General features: G+C 41.2%; 1 protein-coding gene across 1 annotated transcript; it reads right to left on the bottom strand.

Annotated features, from left to right (window-relative positions):
• Window positions 1-333: 333 nt before the first annotated feature.
• On the bottom strand, window positions 334-16,489 carry fignl2 (fidgetin like 2). Its single transcript, XM_042004351.1, has 3 exons — window positions 16,369-16,489; window positions 14,727-14,867; window positions 334-4,903 (listed from the first exon to the last, which is right to left on the bottom strand). Exons 2-3 carry the CDS (start codon window positions 14,749-14,751, stop codon window positions 2,862-2,864), a joined length of 2,067 nt encoding a protein of 688 aa, XP_041860285.1. The 5' UTR covers window positions 14,752-14,867; window positions 16,369-16,489; the 3' UTR covers window positions 334-2,861.
• Window positions 16,490-20,710: the final 4,221 nt, after the last annotated feature.

Genomic DNA, 20,710 nt, shown 5'->3' on the forward strand with positions numbered 1-20,710 from the left:
CTTCCAGTCTATAGAGATACACAAACAAGCATGAAATAGTTTATAGTTTAGTAGGGGCACACCTGAGCCCTTAAAGTAGGCACTTATGTTTTTTAGAATGATTTCATCTGCTGACTGATTTAGTAACATTTATCTTAGAATAAACCAAAAACTAATAATACAACCTGATGAGCTGACAGGATGAGACGCAACATCATTATAAGCTAGTATGCTGACTGTAATGGGATTAAGAAAGTCTTTAAATACAGAGACTTGAGCTATGCACTCTGTTAAAATAACAGCTAAAATTTGAAGTGAAGTGTGGGGCACTAACAAAATAGCCGCAATGCAGTATTGACAAATTTTGTTTAATATTGTGTGATACTCTTCTCTTAAAATACAGTCTTTTCTGAGGTAGACTATTACAGTTCAAGAACATTATTATCATTTTTAAAACAGACATCAAAAAGACATGAAATAAATACTTTCATGTACAATATGCCGCAAAAATGAGGTAGAAATGGTTACAGAAAATGTACAACAACCAAGAACAAAGTTGCTGCAGTAACAGATTGAAACGTACAAAACAAAGTCTTGTTTTGTTGGACAAACTGTCAGTGAAGGAAAAGTTATGAGGAATCAAAACAAAGCAACTCCAAGTCTTCATTATTATTTCATTTCCATAATTACATGTGAAAATCACTGACATAATCCGGATTGAGGCAGGGGCTGCTATGTAATCTGTACATGCGTTTCCATTTTCTAAGACAGTGATAAGGATGCACTCTGGGAGTCACTCTGATTGACCTGGCTGTATGGCAAGACTGAAGCCACCAGCTGGTGACAGAAGGGTGTGCTGTGATATAGGATTGCCGGACATCAATCAGCCCACTTCCACTCCAGAGGAATCGCTATAAGGGAAGGGGAAGGTGGGGGCTGGGATGGGGAGAAGATACAATGCCACATGGTTACTGAGGCTTGTGGCCAGGGGGCAATCCAATCTAATGAGATTGCATTGGGGAAAGAAGAAAAAGAGAAAAAGAATGATGAAGGTGGGGGGAAGAGGGAGACAGAGGGAGGAAAGGATGGTTGGAAATATTACATCATCTTGTGTGTACCTCTTTACAACCATGGTAACAGCACAACATACGACCTCTTCGCCTGCAGAGTCGTGACTGTTTTTTTCCAGCTTGTTAAATCGGAGCTGAAGGACTGCTGCGAAAAGAGAGATATTCCTGGATTGTCTACATGTTGGCTTCATATCTACACATTAGCTGTGAAAAATTATGCTTTAGGATATGTTCAAAGCTGCAAAGTAACAACTTGTTTAGACTTTTTTATGCTATTTTGTGCCGAAATTTTCCCTTCTGACTGCACATGTTCTACTGTGTGTTACATTTACACTTTTTAGAAGCTATTTTGCACCAGTAAAACTGTCAAGAGCAGACATGCACATACAAGATATGTAAACACAAGAGAACAGTTTGTCCAACAAAAAAGGAATATTTTCTGAATTCTACATAGCATTTCTTGAAGACAATCATCACTTCACCATAAACTACAACAAAAAAGAGTAAAAGAAAAAAAAAAAACATATTTATATATTCATATATAATAATACATGGATTTATGGCATCAAATATCCTTTGAAATACCTGAATTACATTCAATGTTACTCTTTGTAGCATATTCAAGTTTCTCACCCGAGGTACAAGCCCAGCTGCAGTGGGTTTTACAAGACTGTCAGGTTTCTCCCCGCACCTTTATCTCGCTTCATGCCACTTTCTTCTAAGACCCTAAGATTACATACATTCTTTATTTCATATTTCTGAGGTAAAGAAATTCTTCCTGAGCATTTCAAACAAGACTACATTATATGAAACAAAAGGAGTAAATGAAATAGGAAAACAGACATGCTGTGGTAAAAGCTGGATGTGCTTATGTTGATCCGTAAGTGGTTTTCTCAGGAAAACTGCAGTCGATGTGGAATGTGAATAAAAAAGTATTTTATCAGTTAATTGTACCACATTAAGTGAGAACACAATACCGTTGCTGTGTTAAATAAGGATGCATGAGAAGTAATTCTGCAACCAAACAAGCTGAGTGTAACAAAAAGATTTCACTTTAACAACTGAAGGACAGACTAAGCACAGGTTCAAATATGTTTCACTTGTCTTAGAATAGTGAAAATTAGCTGTTATGTCATGATTTGGTAGAAAGCTATCAGGAATATTAACATGATGAGATTCAGAGGACCAGTCCAATTTTAGAAATTTAACAGTACTTTCTTGATTATGTATTTGGTTTGACTATTTTTGGTCAAAATATGCTGAAGTGTTGCTGATCCCAAGCCCTTTGCACTGAATGATTAGTGACAATCCAATTACCAAATTGACGTTTGAATAACATGGAAGTGGAGTGGAAATAAATATCATCCTGAGAGTACCAGCCAAAGGGTGGGATTTTCCAAACCCTGATTATCCATCATCTTGGACCATGTCACCTAGCAACAAATAATTGATTTGGACCAAGGCTAATCAGGATCTCAGAGAATATCCAAATAGCAAATGTAGTTTTCCATTAGCCAAAACCAACCCACTCAACAAGATGTATTCACCTTTTGTATCTTTGGGAAAAAATATTGAAATAAAATATTGCGAGTATTCTGAGCACAACAAAACAGCACACCATGGCATCTTCTGCCAATGAAAGAACTTTGTCCACACTCCCCAAGTCTTGAGCTTCTCTTGCTCTTTTGGCTGCATAATCTGTAATTAAAAATAAAACAAACAACCAAAACAAACAAAAAATTCTCAAGGTTTTTTATGTCAAAGCAAATACAGGGTCATAGTGCAGTCCAAGTAGAGTGACTGGCTGCCTTCTTAGTGGCTATACATCTTACTCCACTCTATACAAGTGTCCAGTTCTTTTGTGGTTGTGTGTGGCCGCACCTTGCAGAAAGCATTCTCAAAGTCTGTGAAGTCTGGGGGTTTGGGGGATGTGGATAGGCCATGCATGGCTCCACTTGGAGAGGATGCTGAAGAGAGAGCCTGCTGACTGAGCTGCAGCAGCTCCCATACTGAAAAACCCTCTGTGCGCTGCAGCACAGCGCTCAGCTCCCTCTCGCTCAGGCTGCAGCCTTGGGGTGTCAGGGCCTGCAGCAGCACCTGTCGACGCATACCCACATCTGGTAGGCCAACGTGATATCTCTTAGCAAAGCTCCGATGTACGGCATCTTGCAGTAGATCTGGCCTTCCAGTAGCACATATAAGAATCACCAGACTTGTAGTCCCCACCTGAGCTTTTTCCAGAGTACTTAACAGTACCTGCCTCAGCCCCTCCTCTTCCATGGCCTCCACTTGACTAAGCATCACCACTGAGGGTTGCCGTACCCCTGCCACCTGCAGCAGGGAGCTCAAAATGTGTTCGGCCTCAATCTTCCCTTTAGAGGCCAGCATGGCTCCACTTGCGTGGTAAAAGGAAGCTCCCAACTGTGAGGCCAATGAACGAGTCAGTGTGGTCTTACCCCCTCCCCTCGGGCCAAACAGCAGGACAGTTCTTGGAGGTCGCACCATTGGACTGGGCCTCAACACAGGCCACAGAAGGTCCTCTTCCAAGGCAGCCTTAACATGGGTAAGCCCAGCCAGTTCACTCCAGCCCAGTGCAGGAAGGCAGTCCAGTAACTCCTCATTGATTAGCTCCATAAGTCGAGGGTCTGGGCTCTTCATAGTTTCAACAGTTGGAGTACATAATGGAGGGCGTTTGAGAGCCTGAGAGCGGTGCTGCTGCTGAGTGAAGCCCTGTTCTGCCACCCCATTCTCTCCTGTCATGCCTGCTGGAGGACTGTACTCTCCTCCTGACCCAAACTGAGGAGATACTAGAGGCTGGGAGGCAGGCTTGGTGGACTTGAAGGTTTGAGTGTCTGTGCTGCCTGAACTGCTGAAGCCATTTCCCCGGCACTCTGTTTTTTCATTCACACTGTAGGGAGAGTGTCCTCCAACTTTCAGTGGGTCATAGCTATACTTCCTGTACCGGGACCTGTCCCCGCTGTCATCCTCCTCAATGTTCATCTCGAATGCTTTTCTTTTCAATGTCCCTCCAGACTCAGATGCCCCAAGGTTAGCGCTTTGATAACTGTAGCTGCCTCCTACCACTGTGGGCCTTGTGGGAACTGGGGTAGGAGCTGGTAAACCTGAGGGAAGGTAAGTGGTAGAGGGGTGGCTATAGGTGGGGGCAAGACTGGTTTGGGGAGGGTATGTGCTGGCGGGATAGTTATAGACTGGTGTAGTAGGGCTGTAGCTGGGCACCAGAGTTGGGTTAGACTGAAGAGTATGGAGGGAGGCAGGGGGAAGTGCTGCGCTGGGTTGTGGACAGAACCCTGAGGAAAGATAGGTGCCATTGTAGCTAGAAGGATACTCGCTTGAACCACTACAAGAGCTGCTGCCACTGTAGCCAGAGTCTGAAAGGTTACTGTTCACTACTGACACGCTGCTAACCCCTGGAGGGCCTGAGGATGTGGCTACATTCTTGGAGCCTGAAAGGCTGTCATGGCCTCCAGGGGGAACCAAGGGATAGGAGGCATCTGTGCTGTGCGTCAGCGGCCAAGGCTCCAGCTCCGTCTTCTGGCCGTTCAGGCCCCCAAAAGTCCCTGGCTCTGGGTAGGTGCCCACAGTTGGAGGCCGGTCGTATGGTGAGTCCAGCACACCTGCGTACTTCTCAGCATAGCGCTTCAACAAGTTTGAGGCTGTAAGAGCAGAGATGTCATCATTGGCCCAGGCATAGTTGTAAGAACTGCGGCTGCGACCAGAGTAGAATTCTGACTTGTGGGCTGGAGAGGAAGTGGTGGAGGAGACGTCCAGGTGCTGCTCAGGCCACTGGCTGAGATGCTGGGCATGCTCTGGGTTCCAGTGCATCTTTAACAAGCCTGATAATAAACAGACAGACAAGTTATCATTATTTTAAATACAATTAAGTTAGAAAACAATATTATAAAGGTGCTGGAGTGATAAGATTTGACAAAATTAAAATTACTTAGCTGTGTGCTTTAGTGGTTAATAAATCCATTATTTTATTTTATTTTATTTTATTTTATTTTATTTTATTTTATTTTGATTTTGAGATTTATTTCAACAAGCTGGATGCTGCTTCACAATCAAAAACACAATCTGACATTCAGTTTAAACAGACAAAACTTTAGAGACTCTTTAATGACTAGTTTCCTCACTGGCGCATACATAGTGACACATGGCCAAAGTACATCCCCTCCAAGCAGTCACTGACAAAATTTAAAATAAATAAATAAATAAAAAGGCCCTTCTTGTGTTTGAAAAGGAATCTTTTTTCAGTTATACTATCAAGCATGGCAACAGAAGGTGGCTGAATTTCCTAAAGAGAGAGAGGAAGGTAAAGAGGAGGTGGAGAGAAACAGAGAAAGCTACAAAGAAAGAGAATAGAAGCAGATCAGTGGGATGCGAGTGTTGTTTTATTGTTTTCCAGCTTATGTTGGCGTAGTGATAAGATCCCACTACTATTCCCTCTACTAGTAGCATCTTGCAGGTCTCCCAGAGGAGCTATTGTTTTCTTCCTGTGCATGTTGCTCTGAATGCCTGCTCTCTGCGCTCTGCGCCCCCCACCTACCACCCACCAATCTACCCACCCACCATACACCAGAGCGCCAAAGGCCCATTGGCTTGCTGGACACAGGGAGGGAGAAGTAAAGGAGGGTGTGTGTGTGTGTGTGTGTGTGTGTGTGTGTGTGTGTGTGTGTGTGTGTGTGTGTGTGTGTGTGTGTGTGTGTGTGTGGACACTGTTATGGAGAAAGAGAGAAAGAAAGAAAGAAAGAAAGAAAGAAAGAAAGAAAGAAAGAAAGAAAGAAAGAAAGAAAGAAAGGGGGTTATTGAAAATGCAGCATAGAGTGCTATTCATCAGCACAGTCTCCTATGGAACATTGGGAAAGTGGAATGTCTGTTCCTCTGGCTGACTTCAGCACTCGTCGAAGTCTGATTGATCATCACTGACTTTACAGAAGAGAAGGCAAATAAAAGAAAAAGTTTTCATAAATCCTATTTTTTCTCCTTCTTATCTTTACAAACATACAATGAGTAGTTGTCCAAATGTATAATGCATGTGTCAATATTTCTACATTACTATGTTGTAGTTATAAAGTCATCTATTTCATGAAGGGTAGTGCTGCGTCTTGCTGAGGTATTAGCTTGACATTCCACACATAGCTTGGCATTATTGAACTGTCATGATTTACCCCGAGGTGAGGACTATACTCCTGCCAGAAACAGGGAGGTAAAGAGGAATATGGCAAAAGCCGTCATTGCTGCACTCTGCCTTTCCTTTGCAGACGCCTGATGATTCATTATTCATGGCTGTCTGTGTGAGTGGAGCCAGGATTCTTATTGCCATTTAAATCAAATCTCAATATCCACAGGCCAAAATTCTGCTGTTCCTCTCCCACTCTCTAGCTTATTCCTAAACTTTGGCCTCTTTCTTTCCAAACCTTCCCATGTGTGTTTTCAGATTACGCCTGTTGTTTATTCAGTCAGATGAGACCAGCAGACCAGATGGCCACTGGATTATCATGTCCTTCATATTCAAATGCACTGCCTTAAGTTCCCAATGGCCATACCAATTCAAGTACTTCCCTAAGCTTCACCCACACAAACACACCCACTGTAGCAAACTAACATTCTCACACTATGTTCACTTCAGTTTTTTTTTTTGTTTTTTTTTTTTTTACAAACATGCAGAGGACATTGGCTCGTCCACACCCAGATGATCACATATTTTTTGTGGTCTGACTTGCAGGTCTTTGTCCAGGCTGCAGAAACCATATATGTCCTGCAGGCCCTTCCCATCTGCAGCCCAACCAGTTTGTGAGCAGCCCCAATAATGGGGCCTGTGTGTGACAGAGATGGATGAGAGCCCAGGGGAGCTCATAAAACCTGCAGCAGGGAGGGAGGGATGGAAGAAGGCAGGGAGGGAGGGAGGCAAAAGAGTGGACAGCAGGCGCTTCGTCCTTCCTAAGCGGACTGGAGCAGACATTAGAGGACTCAGTGAGGCGGGCTAACTGCTGTCCACTCCATCATCAGAGTAGCACTAATACAGAGTGGTACACAACCCCCCTGACCAGTGTAATGACCAGCTGCCCATACCTGAAGAACAAATTCACTGTTAAATCTAAGTCATTACTTTCTATAAACCTTTCCAAAAAGTGCATTATACTATAATTTTTTCTGGGTAAGCCTGCAGAGAGTTAAATGAGTGATAGGATGACATTTACCTCAGATGAAAACAGGCGTGTTAAAGCACAGTTTAGCCCTTTCTGTGTAATTAGATTTTGCCTGCTGCTGGATTGTGGTTTTTAGAGCAGTAACACTGCAATAAACGGTGCAAGCTCTAATCTACACATCTGCCTAAATCAGAGCCATCATGTAGATTAATTCACTGGAGGGACGAGAAGAAAGCTAAGATTAGAAGTAGGAAATCAGGACAATGCGGGAATGCTGTGGATAGCTGTAAAAATGATCTGATCAACCTCAATGCATGCTTCAGTGCAAGGCTAGACTAAAAATTACCTCAGATGACAAAGAAACAAGACAATGCAAACAGCTTTTGAATTTTTCTATCTTACTGCCAGAATACTGCAACATTCACTTACATTTACTTACAGAACATGTTTCAGTTATATACCAGTGATGCTTTTCTTTTCCTGTCACAATCTCATCAAGTCTTACTTATACCGGAGGAAGATTATAGATTTAAAACGTATATTAAGGATGCAGATGGACATTAGTATGTCTAAAAATCAGAATCTAGTTCATTCCATTATTTTAGAAGCCTTTGTTTCTGCTGGATATATAAGTAGATCTGTAAACTAGTCACAGTAGGCCTGGAAAATGATTTCATATTCTATTATTACAGACCAAAAAAAGGGGGAAAGAAGTTGGGCTTCTACTTGTAAATCCTTTGTGGAGTGCTAAACCCAAAATACAACTATTGGAAAAAAAAGGGGAAAAGGTGCACATCTAAGTATCCAAATGAGGGAGAACAACGAACTCACAATGTGTCATTTTTTGGCTCAAAACACAGATAAAAGTACACTTACACAGCACTGAGCCTTCATCAGAGTGTCTGATGAGGGCTCTGTGCATAAACGTACTTTTATCTATGATGTGAGCTAAATAAATGACTCAATATTTTATTATTCGTGAGCTGCACTGCTGAATTTGGAGTGAAGAAACATAAACGTCTTTATTAGTATTCATAAATATGTGAATAGATGGCTCTTCTGTTGACTGATGGCTTTACTTTGCTGTGAAGAGGTTGATAAGAACCTTCTGTGTATGCACATGAAACTTCACACTCTTTGTGTGTGTGCTCTTGGCCCCAAGAGAGACAGATGTTCTTCTGCTGACCGCCTTACTGTCTGTGCAGCCATTGTAGTGGATGACCATCCAGCAGACGTGCATAGATCGGACAATCCAGTTGGCCCTGAGACAAAGCCAAAAGGATCCTATTGTCAAGGGCCTGTCTAATTATGGAAATCTTATTAATCTATTCCACAGCAGTCCACTGACAGCTTTTGTGTCAGCCTGGGATTTATTGAGGGACCTGTGTGAGCTGCATCCTTTTGTAGAAGTGTGTGATGAAGACAGTGGAGTTGCTCTCTTCAGCAACATTACTTTTAGGAGGCCCTACATTTAGAATAAGTCCACTTATGGCTAAAGGGTGATTGTAAATTCTGCCCCCAAATGCTCAGAACTGCTACCTACAAAGTCACTCAATCTCCAGTTGATTGGGTGAAATCCAAGTAGCTTTTGGCCCATGAAGGTTGGTATTACGCTTGACTGTGTTGTGGTTTTCTATAAAAGAAAATATCAGTGGGTGAGGTGAAACATTATCTTGGCAGGAAGCCCCGAGATGGAGGGTTCCAGTGCCGTTTCACAGCTCCCATGAGGTTGCTTTCCCTTTCTCCTTTCCCAGCACTTGTTTTCCCTGCCGTGAGGTACAAACCGTACACGGATGCAACAAGCCTTCTGGGACAGCATGCTATTAAACTGTGCCGATTGTGAAAGGGCCGCTTGTAAACAAGAGCAGTGTGGATCAATCCAATCAGGCTCTATTGAGGGTTGAGCTCAATTTCCATTCACCAATCAGAAAAAAAACTAACAACACCTCCACTACATCATACACCTCCACACAGAGGCACACATTGAGTAGAACAACATCCCTTTTAAAGAAGATGTAAATATATTTAAATGTGCAGTCAAACCTATCTTTCTGAGCACTTTGGTCATTCAAATGCCCTAGTAAAAAGGACATTTTGTTTATTCAATAGGAAAAAAAAATACATATATATATATATATACATATAAATATATATATATAAATATCTACACTTTTTTCTTCTTCTTCTTTGCAGCAGGTCTTAATTCATATAAGTAAACATCGTACAAAATTCTTTCTTTACCTAAACAAAACATTGCAGAGACAGAAGGATGTAATTGCTTTGAGACTGACGCTCCGGTTGTTTGGCAGTGTTTCCAGGATTCAATTTAAACAACATTTCAGAAACAGACACTTTAAAGAAAACTGCTGGGAAGGGTTGCAGTCCACAACACAAAGTACACAGACACCAGAATAATTGATAGAAGTGGAGAAAGGGGTGTGGAAGTATCACAGACTGTGTTTTTGTGCTGATAAATCACAAAGTTGTTGCAGTGATGACTGCATCTGTTGTTATGCATTCAGCAAGCACAAACTGATCAATGAATTGTTGGATGAAACTGCAGCTTGATGGTCATAAATATGCAAAGCAAATTATTTCTTTCTTTGGTAATCTTTCAAAACCACTGTTCATTTTTTTAACAAACATGTCCAAAGAGCTGTTTTACAAAGAAATTTTTTACAAATGATCACAAGTAGAGGGTGAGAAGCAAAGCAGAATATGTTATTTATGTTTGTTATCTTGATTTGTTGTTTGAAGGCCCTAAAGCCTTTTTTTTCTCAAGTTCACTGTGATTTATGACACTAATATCAAACAGGACATTCTTTCTTGGCCGTACACTGGTGCATACTATTGCTCAGTCATAAAAGCACCAATCTGAGGGGCCAGCCACATTTTACTGCATGGTTGGTTAAGACAGTAGAAAATTGTCTTGGGGCGTCCTCTTACTTTGGTGCAGAGTGCACATTTTATTAGCTTTTGCACAATTTCCATCTGAACATATTGGGAGATTATTACAAATTTTCCTCAATATATTATAATATTTATGTTGTGTTATATTTACTTTACACAAAATCACATTGCTCTGTAAATTTCTGCTCAACAGATCCTGAGTGCCCTCTGTTATCATGTGTGGGGTATTAAAAGCTGTTAAAGGAAGTGCAAGGTCAGTCCTTGAGGCCCTGGCCAAACTGCCAGGAGACAGGGATAATTTGAAAACTGGACAACAGGGATCATCATATATCAGCCATGCATAATTGGGCATTGCCAGGGAAAAATTATTATAAATCTATGCATTAGTCACGGGCCTACCCTCAGTCAAAGGAAACACAATCTCACACTCCCACTCTGCCTCTCGCTCCCTCTGGCTCATCTGCTCTCTCTTTCATGGCCCTAAAAAAGATGTAATAACAGAAGAGTGCAGGAGCTGTGGGGAGGAGTTTTCACACCTGCTGCCCAGGGCACGAGCAGACGCAGCTCTTTTCAAAAACGCATCGCCAGTCCAGTCCCAGGAGGAGCGAGCCCATCTCCTGCAGTGGCATTGAGGGATGTCCTTTCTGTGTGTGTGTTTGTGTCTCTTTTCCTCTCCCGCTCTCTGTACTTTTGTCGTTCTGCGGATAGAGCGATCTGTACTCTATGTATCAGAATGACAGTTTGACTTATTCTGTTTTTTGTTTCAGCTTCCTCTGGGAATGTTGCGGGCCAGCTGTCAGAAGAGTTTTTGTCAGTATGTGGAGCTTATATTTGCTTTATTAGAAGAAAAGGACAAAATTGCACTGTGCTCTGAAAATGAAGTATGAAATTAAACTGCTCTAGTCTCTCACAAAATATATTTGGGGTAAATGACATTTATCACTGAAAACCAATGTAACAAACTTCTATTTTCCAATTTATCAGTGCAGGACGAATAACCAGTGTCATTACAGCTTGCTATTCTGCACAGTTAATGGAGAGGAAGAGCAGCCAAACTACTTGATGGCATTTGTTAAACATTGATTAATTGACAAACGTGTTTAGCATTGCTAATGATAGTGCAGCAAAAGGCAAACTCCCATCTGAGAATGTGCTCATTTTACACTTTTAGACTTTTCTCAGTACTCTTTAAAACTAGAAAGCCTTGGGAATAATTGCTAGATGCGTCACTTCATGCTCGTAATTTTAGAAACAACTCCCCCATCCCCCGTGCCTGCTAATGCATGTCCACAAATGGCAAAAGCCCGTCCACCGACCCCCCCTCCTTTCAAGAAAAACAGGGTCCCTATTTTCTGTGACTGCAGGCTGGCTTTGGGTCATTGTGTCCACTAATATATCAAAGAACAGCTGTCCTAAAGCTCTGTGATGACCAATCACCCCTTCCATCTGTCTCACACAACCAATCTTTCTCTTTTCTATCTTTTCTGTCCAATCTACTTCTATTTGTGTTTTTCTGCTTCCCCACCTCCCTTACTTCCCTCATTCCTACTGAGCATGTTGCATTCCCTCCTTTCTGTCCAAATCCCCTGGCCCCTCTGTGCTCCCAGCTTATGCTCATAGCACATGGACAGCTCTGGGATTTGTTGTATTCTGTAAGTACAAGCACAAATTAGAGAAAGTTCAATATGTGCAACTGCCTCTCTGGCAGAGCTTTTTTATGGTCATCGCACTACAAACACCTAATGTCATTAAAGTATTTCTCAAGTGCAGTCATTTACTAATTAGCTGTGCTTGTACGAAAAACGCATCACACTGTCAAGCTCTGAATTCTGCTGCCTCAGGAATCCAGTGAAGTGTTGCCATCCAAATGAGCCCCACCACCCTGCTCCTTAATTGGACCCTTAATGGGAGCAGAGGCCTTCTTAATGAGCTGATAAACCCTTTGAGAGACAGAGCACTGGGCCCATGGACACACTGGGGCCTAGGTCCCTAACCTTCTTTTCTTGAGGACACACACATGCACACAACCAAACACACACATACACTGGAGGCTAATTAGAACCCATTCACACCCACACTAATGATCCTAGGTCTTATTCACACACACATTAGCGAGCTGTGTGTTTACTCAAGGACCTCGTAGGGCCCTCTGTTGCACCACTCATACCACTCTGTCTACAATGGGGATAGATGCTGGCATGGCTCTCCAGCCTGTTCCTCCAGGGGCCAGGTTGAGATCTACTTCTTTCTCTCTATACAAACTGCTCCATGACTTAGCAGAGTCATTTACAAAGACTCTCACAGAAAACATAAAAACAGAGCCAGAGAGAGAAAAGAGAAGGGGTCAGTCAGAGGAGAGCTATAAAAACTGCCAGATCTGGACTCATTCTCTGTGTGTGTGTGTGTGTGTGTGTGTGTGTGTGTGTGTGTGTGTGTGTGTGTGTGTGTGTGTGTGTGTGTGTGTGTGTGTGTGTGTGTGTGTGTGTGCTGTTTTAAAAGAAAAGGTATCGCTACACTAGCGGGGGCCCCCAGCAACAAGAGTTAGGGCACTCCTGGGTTGGCGGCCTGGGACTGATTTAAGAGTGTGTTTGAAGTGCAGATTACAGATTCTTTGCACCAAATCCCTCCAGGAGTATCCATGGCCCCTGGAATCTCTCTCAGGTTTCTTCTCAGGTCCAGCCATAGCTTTTCAGCCCAGCTTGAGATATTCTGGACTGTCCGGAGAAAAGGACTATGGCCGGACATGCCAAGGAAGAGAGAGAGACACTCGCTACGGGAATCCAGACCATTGATACTGAAAAAGTAAGAATATTCCTGATGGGAAAGACTGGGGTTTGTTGTGTGTACTTGTTTTAACTATATATCACAGTGTAAACATTTGTACACTGGGACTCAACCATGCACAAGACCAGAAATGCCATACAGCAGGAGCCAGTAGTAGCCAAGGAAGCAGGAATGCTCCACATTCCCATGAAGGGGATTTCAACATTTAGGTGAGAGTCTTCGCATGTCCAGCACATATGCAAAGTCCCTCACAGTTAGATTTCACTGAGCAGAATCATGACTACAGTCTTTAACTAAAAGACAGTGAGCAGCAGTGTCACCAGCAAGCACAGGGGTGAGTTTGTGTGTCACTGTTCTGAGAGTAAACAGCGTGACTACTTAACACTGCTGTGTGTGCTCAAATGATCCCTCCATCTGCAAATACACACAGGTTGTTCTGAAATTATCTCAACCGTTGCAGAACAGAGGTACACTGTAGACCAGACCAGCACTGTGATTTCTCATTATAAAAGAAAATCAGTCACAAAGGTTGGTGTGTAGTATTCTTTAGGTTTCCTATTAAGAATCATCAGTGTGCCATCTCTGAAGGTATGCCAAATATTCCACCATCAGTTTGTAACATTCTTGGGCAAGAAGTCCACTCTAGCAGCACTGAGTGTATTCTGTCAGAATGGACCAGCAGGGTTCAGGGAGCTGATGGAATGACGATTTACACACAAATGTGGTGGAAAACAGCAAAAACATGCACATTCTTGCAAATTAAACATTGATCAATTTTACCTAAACAAGTCAGCCTGATAGCATTTAACAATATAAGGATAATGTAATGACAAAATAATTTTTTGAATAACCTAAATTAAATAAATCTACAGCCACTTGTGAGAGAACGTATATGAAAACACCAAAAGAAGTCAATTACTTATCCAGCTATTTCAAGGGTAAATTTTACAAAAAAGCATATAAACAGTAATGGTAACTGCCAAATATATGCTAGTGATGCTTTAATCGCGCCATTTTCAGACACACTTGCCTACACTGCTGTTACAACTTATTTTGAAATGTTAATGTACAATCTGAAGTTTCTATTATCAGTTTTGAAGTCATACTTTTTAAATGAACCATTCTGTTTGATTTCTCCCTCTTTTCTTCTAACTGTCATGCCAATAATACTCCTTTGAGGTGAGTTAAAGAGCTGGGAGAAAGGGGCTCTTGAGTCCGAGGCCACAGAGGCAGCCCCATGCTGGCCAGCAAACAATGCTGTTTTGGAGAGCCAGAGCACTGGACTCCAATGAAACCTAGTGGGGGGGTGCACAAGGGATGGGAGGGTGTTAGGGGCACCAACACTGGACATGTCAGTTATTAGGTCAACAATGTGGAGAGAAAAGGATAAAGGGAAGGAGGAGCCGAAGGCGGCATGTGGGGTGGTGAGTGGGGTAAGTCCTGCGATGCAATTCAGGTAAAATGACACTTGCAGAGTTGACGGGTTTTGGCAGTATGAACCATCATCTTTCCAACCTTGTCCCTCTTCCGTCCCCCATCTCCCATCTATGTCTACCGCCTGCTGATGAAACATTTAGACAGGGCTGGTGCTAGCCCTAGGGTTTAGCATTTCCACAGCCCACGTCAAGGAAGTCAAGTTTGGCACAGAGGCTGATTTTCAGTTACTGGCATATCTTTCATTCTGTTTGCACACTACAAAACAGCCTCCACCTCTATTTTTAGAGTGGGGACTCATTGATTCAAGCAAAGTCCAACTAAGTCAAGTGAGGTTCTTTGGTGTGTAGGGTAGAGAGAAAGAAGAGCTCATACTCACTATAGGGGACAATAGGACTCAGCATTCTGTGGAGCTGGTCTCGGTAAGGAGGAATGCTGTTTCATGAATGCCAGCTAAGGTTAGCGCCGGTCCGGCTGTAGTCCATCACTGGCTTGAGCTTGCACTGACAACAGAACAGCCCTGAGAGAGAAAGAGAAAGAAAGAAAGAGGTGAGGCAAACACTAACATGTCAACCAACCTTCTCAGGCAAGCTAACAAGGCAAAGCAAGTACAAATACACAGAGCAGAACTGAACCAGAGTATGATAGAATTACGGACCAACCTGAGAGCCCTATCAGTGTAACAAAAACAGAACTCACACTCGCACACAGTCTGCCAAATTCAGGCACACAAGGGCATTCATTACAGGCAGGCATTAAGCTGATTGTGAAGCTGTGTCCAGCCTCTAAAGAAGGCTTTCTAAATCTGCCTCACAAAAAGACTCATGCATACCATTGCTCTGTGCACTGAGGCAATAAAGACCGCATTCTTAGGACACCAAATACTTTCGGAGCTGTACAAGCAAAAATGTAAAGCCAAAAAAAAAAAAAAAAAAAAAAAAAAGAAAAAAGTTATCAGTGAAAAAAGTTTCCCAGGCAATCTCAACTAACAACAAACCTGTGAATTAGTTGCATTATTGATAAAAATCATACTTCTTTAAAATATAGGAAACATTTCAGTCTAAACGTAAGACATATTACTTAACTTCAATTTGTCTATAAAAAAAAGACAAGCCAGCATAAAATATAGCATGCCTCCATTCCAGTTTGGGTTGCAAATGTCCATTTTAATCACGGAAAGATTAAAGGCAGTTTAATATCCCAGTTTCTCTTGTTTTGTTCTGATATGAAGTAACTCATTGTCTACAAATTATCCTCTTATACACTGAACACTTGTTTCTTTTTGGTTTATGTTTTTATTATTATTATTATTATTATTATTATTATTATTATTATTATTATTATTATTATTATTATTATTATTATATACACACCAAAGCACAATATTAATCTGCACCGTTTACAAAGAAAATAAGGTGGGAAAAAAATTTTTTTTGAAAAAATTATATTTATAGACACAAATAAATATTTCTATTAATGGACACTTTGGCTATTAGAATATATGTTCAAGAATATGTAAAATTACTTTTTAACCCATATTTTACTAAATGCAGCAATATTATTGTGTCAATAGAAACTCTGTGCTTTTAAAAGAACAAGTCATCTACAAGTTTATATTCACATATGTACTGTTCACATGGAGGAGATATTATGCAATAACCACACGGCTGTCTCTGCACACCAACAGCCTTCACACACAATACTGTCTCTGGCTACAATCTCCTCTGATTTAACTGACAGTTAACTTTTAACACTCAGCTCTGAATAACAACCTATGCTACAGCAGCAAACCACAGTTTCCACTTAAAACAAACAGAGCTCCAGGTGGAGAAAGCCGAGTTGGAAGGTTTTGGTTTGCTTGGGGGAAATGTCTCATGGTCAGTGGCCAAAGAGGAGAGCTGCTTCAACACGCTCAGTTCCGGTCCTCCTTCAACTTCAGCAGAGCCAAGTCAAACAGCGGGGAGAACAGCAGGCCATGACAGCAGATCAACACATAGTCCAGAGAAGACAAGCGGGCTTACCTATTCATGCCTGCATGTCCTCCATCAGATCTGAAAGCACTAGGATAATCCCTGGAGCAGACCAGACCCGTGTGTGCACTGCTATGCTTTTTTTCCAGATATGGGACACAACTCTGTTCTCTCCCTCCCTCTGTCTCTTTTTTCTCTCCTCTCTCTCTCTCTCTCTCTCTCTCTCTCTCTCTCTCTCTCTCTCTCTCTCTCTGGCCAGTGACAACAGAGTGAGCGCTCAGATCCCTTCCCCCATTGATCTCCCATCCCCCTCTCCCTCCCCTCCTTCTCTCTCTTTATGCTAAAAGTATTTAAGTAAGAAGAGGGGGAAAGAGAAAAGGGAGGGCAACAGGGAGGTAGGGGGACTGACCAATCATCCTATGAAGGAGAGAGAAGATTGTTATATTGAAGCTTGGACTTGGAGGACAGTGGACAGAGAGTTTTTGTTTAGAGGTGAAATGACCAGTATAAGTTTGGTTCGGCCTGGGAGGATTAGAAAAGATAAACAGTGGACAGATTGTGGTGAAAAGACTGTCAAAGGAATCTGTTGTTTCTTCTCTGGTTGGCTGAAACAGTCCATCGTTGCTGGAAAAAAAAAAAACAAGTTAGAAAGGAATTACATTGCTTACCTAATTACTCAGAAAAATGTCACACTTCCAGTGGCATAACCTTATTAGGCAGCTCGGCTCTGTTTAAGATGCCTTCAAAAATTCCGAGCTGCCATACTCGCATTTCTCATATCCTGTAGGTAACAAGGGAAAGTACAAAACAATGTGGTTTAACGAGTGGCCAGTCAGTTTGTAGGTATTTACTAATTACCAGCCACAAACTAGCAACACACAAAACCCTGATCCTTAACTTTCACACCATTATCCCACTGTAGCCGCAATACTAGGCTGTACTGACCCAGCAATTTATGCTGTATTGCTTTATATAGGTGTTGTAGTTTGACCCAAAATTATTCATGCTCGGATGAAATTTTAACTTAAAAGTGGATTTTATTTTATTTACAATCATTTAAAAGGTTTATGGTAACTTTTCTAATCTGTACAGTTTTTGTTTAGGCTCCAGACCCTGAACTGGAATAAGAAGTATAGAAAATGGATGAATGAACAAATGAACGAATGAATGAAAAGCAAAACTGTTAACAAACAACAATGAAACACTGTTAAAGATATTAATATTTCATTTTATTTCATGGGGATGCATGTTTCATTTTATTTTATTTTTTTATTTTTTGGGGGGGGCGGGGGTTGTGGGGGATTTACACAAAAACACTGGGTGTGTAATAATTTAGTGTCTAATAAGAATCACTGATAACGTTTTACTTATGTCACAAACAAACAAATATTTCTTATAACAAGCTATTTGCATGTCACCCACCTCTGGGATTTTAAACCACTTTTCTTGCCATGATTCTTGCTGTCTTGATTCTCAGTAAGATTCAGATCTTGACACTATCTGAATCCCTGGCCAGTTTTTAGACCAGTTGGACCATTTGCTTCATTTGGGCAGGACTTGGACAGGATATGATCTTTATCCACTTCCAGAACTGGTACACCTTATTTAAAATTTTAGGGGCAATACTTAGATCAATTTTAACAGACGTATGATATATTTCCATCCTAATTGTATCTCTGAAGATGTTTTGGTAATAAACAGAACATTTTAACTGTAGACATTAATAACTGTAGACCATCATCTACATTTCTAATTGTACAAACATCGCAGGTGGAAGTGCTAAAGTTCAATCAATATGTCCCTGAATAGCTGGTGTTGTGCTGCTTGTTTACTTGTTGAGAGTCTCATGCTTGAAGTTTGTAGTTGAGTTGGCAAACAAACTGCACAGAAGTTGTGCTGATCACATGATAATGAGTGAATTGGAGTCATATGTAAAAATTAAAGGCAATGTAAACTGATATACAAACCAAAACATGTAGGTCACAGCAGCAAGAAATCTGAATATCAGCAACAGAGTCAGGTTTGAGCAAAATAATCTAAAGACAAAATCTGTTCTAAGTAAACAGTCTTTCATAAAGTCCAGGTAAACCATATTAAATCAAAAATACTTTCAGTATCACATTGCTTTAGTTTGATAATTTAATAAACTTCATGGTTATTGTATCTGTTTGTGTGTAAGGCCTGTGTGATGTAAATTTTGTCATCTGCAACATTCTGCAAGAGTTTGCCATGAAAGTCTGAAATCATATGGACAGTGTGTGTTGACTATGCATGTGTCAGGATCAATTTCACATCCAACAAAACAACCAAGCTAACCCAATTTGAAGTGATTGCAAGGAGATGGAGTGGGTCAGCTTTCCATTTGACTCCCGTTAAGATAGTAAATAAACAACTAAAGCATGCCAGTACCACACTTGCTGGGTGCTTTAAACTGTTTTGTATTAAATTTCAAAGATGTATTTTGTTACTGTTCTTAAAACCTTTAAGAGAACAAATCTAACACTGATCATATAACAGTTACATCAAACATTATAAAAACTTGTGTTATGTGTTTTTGATTAAATATGAATATCATCACATTTACATTTTTGGTGGTCTACCCAGCTCATGATCGGGCTGTTTCAGCTATTCACACACAGCTGTCAGGCTGTTTTTAGAGCCACATTGAGGGCCAAATGGCCCAGTCATCTCCTCCTGTTACACGGAGCCAGTACACTCAAGCTTCCCTTAGCACAGCCTCACAAGGATATCACTGACATATATACAGTCCACCCCACATATACATACAGAAGTTAGCATAAAGACTCATTGGGCTGGCTGAAAATAGAGTGATCATATGTTCGGTGCCTGGAGCATCCCATGCACTTTTTCATGTGACTACATAACTGAAAGTGTTTGCTAAGTGGTATGCTTGTATGTGAAGAATTATTATTATTATCCCTAACATCTTTCCTGCTAAGATCTATGGTTAAGGTCTTTAGTGAAGTCTGAAAATCTGTACTCTGTCCACTGTTAGCTTCAGTTAACTTTCAGCCAACATCCTGATACAGCAGGCATGCACATTGTTTTCTTGTGGCTGTCCTTTTTGCAACTCATTACCACTCATGTGTTTTGCTCTGTTATATTGTCAGTTATTAAACTGTGCCAACTCCTTAAGTTCAACTGACAGAAATAAGGGAAAAAAGAGAGAGAGAAAGAGATTTAAAAGAAACAATATGTAATAAACTAAAATTGCATTTTAAACACTTTTAATTTGTCACGTGACATGTGGTTTGAGCTATTTTAGGAGATGCTCCAGTGGTCAGTGACATGGCTCAAATCGGAATGTAGGGCAATAAACCCACTGAAGGAAACACCACAACTCATTAGTCTGAATACAAAACTTAACACACTCATTGAGTACCAGTTCAGAACCACAATTAGACGCCTTGATGTTTTTCCTAATATGGGATCCTCAATAGATTTGCTAATGGTGTCTCTGTGGGGGGTTAGGTGAGGGTACGGTTGAGTAGGGATGTTGAAAGCAGACAACTGGCGCTCTCTCTATCACTCTATTGCCTTATTAGTGCTGAGGCAGCAGTGTGTGGACACAGGCAGCATGCTGAGCCCAGCACTGCTGCAATACAAAGACTTTAGGGCCTCAGGACTCAAACTGAGCCAAAAAATGAGAAAAATAAGACTGAAATACAGTTTCAACGAGAATGAGCAGGCACTGCCTGCACAGACAACTACCTCCATCATAACTGAGTTTTACAGGTCCTAACCTTTTCTCCAATATATAAATGAAGATATTTCTACACACCTGTGACAGCTCAGCTTTCCTTAATACTCAATGAACATTCAGTGCAGTGCGTATTTGGGCACATAAATCTCAGGGTTGACATAGCTTTCTCGTGGTTGAATGTTAATAGAGAGACATGAGAGGCAGATAAAAGAGCCATGATGGCTGAAAATGACTCCTGGATGAACAATGGGTGTAGGTCAACATGCTAGTGTTTGACCTCATACTCCAGTTCTTGTCAGCTCAACACCTCCATTCAGCAGGTTGTTCATCTGAGGATGAGCTGTTTTAGGGGGTCAGCCTTTTTTCATTTAACAAAACGGATGAGTCAGACTTACATTTAATATGTTCACATGAAAATCTGCATGCAGAGCAGCACCACTGATTAGCTAGACATCCTCCAAATCGTCACCTGAGGTAAAATGAGTCAAACTTTGAGTTCTTGCACTTATGGTCTGGCTGTAAAATTAGCTTTTTATAAGAAATATATTTGTTAGTCTTTATACAAGATGAATGCTGTTATGTATTACACTGAGCTTTTTAGACTTAAATTACCACAGTACTATTTAGAAAAGTCAGTCCTATAAGGAAATATGCACACCTGAATACAGT

The sequence above is a fragment of the Melanotaenia boesemani genome, chromosome 13 (assembly GCF_017639745.1).
Source record: "Melanotaenia boesemani isolate fMelBoe1 chromosome 13, fMelBoe1.pri, whole genome shotgun sequence".
In the NCBI taxonomy this organism is placed as follows: domain Eukaryota; kingdom Metazoa; phylum Chordata; class Actinopteri; order Atheriniformes; family Melanotaeniidae; genus Melanotaenia; species Melanotaenia boesemani.

Excerpts from the sequence above, each read along its gene's own strand:
- fignl2 (XM_042004351.1), bottom strand. The coding sequence starts at position 14,751 with ATGCTGAGTCCTATTGTCCCCTATA. Across the intron at positions 4,904-14,726 it reads GAGTCCTATTGTCCCCTATA|GCTTGTTAAAGATGCACTGG; the intron begins GTGAGTATGAGC and ends GTTTATTATCAG.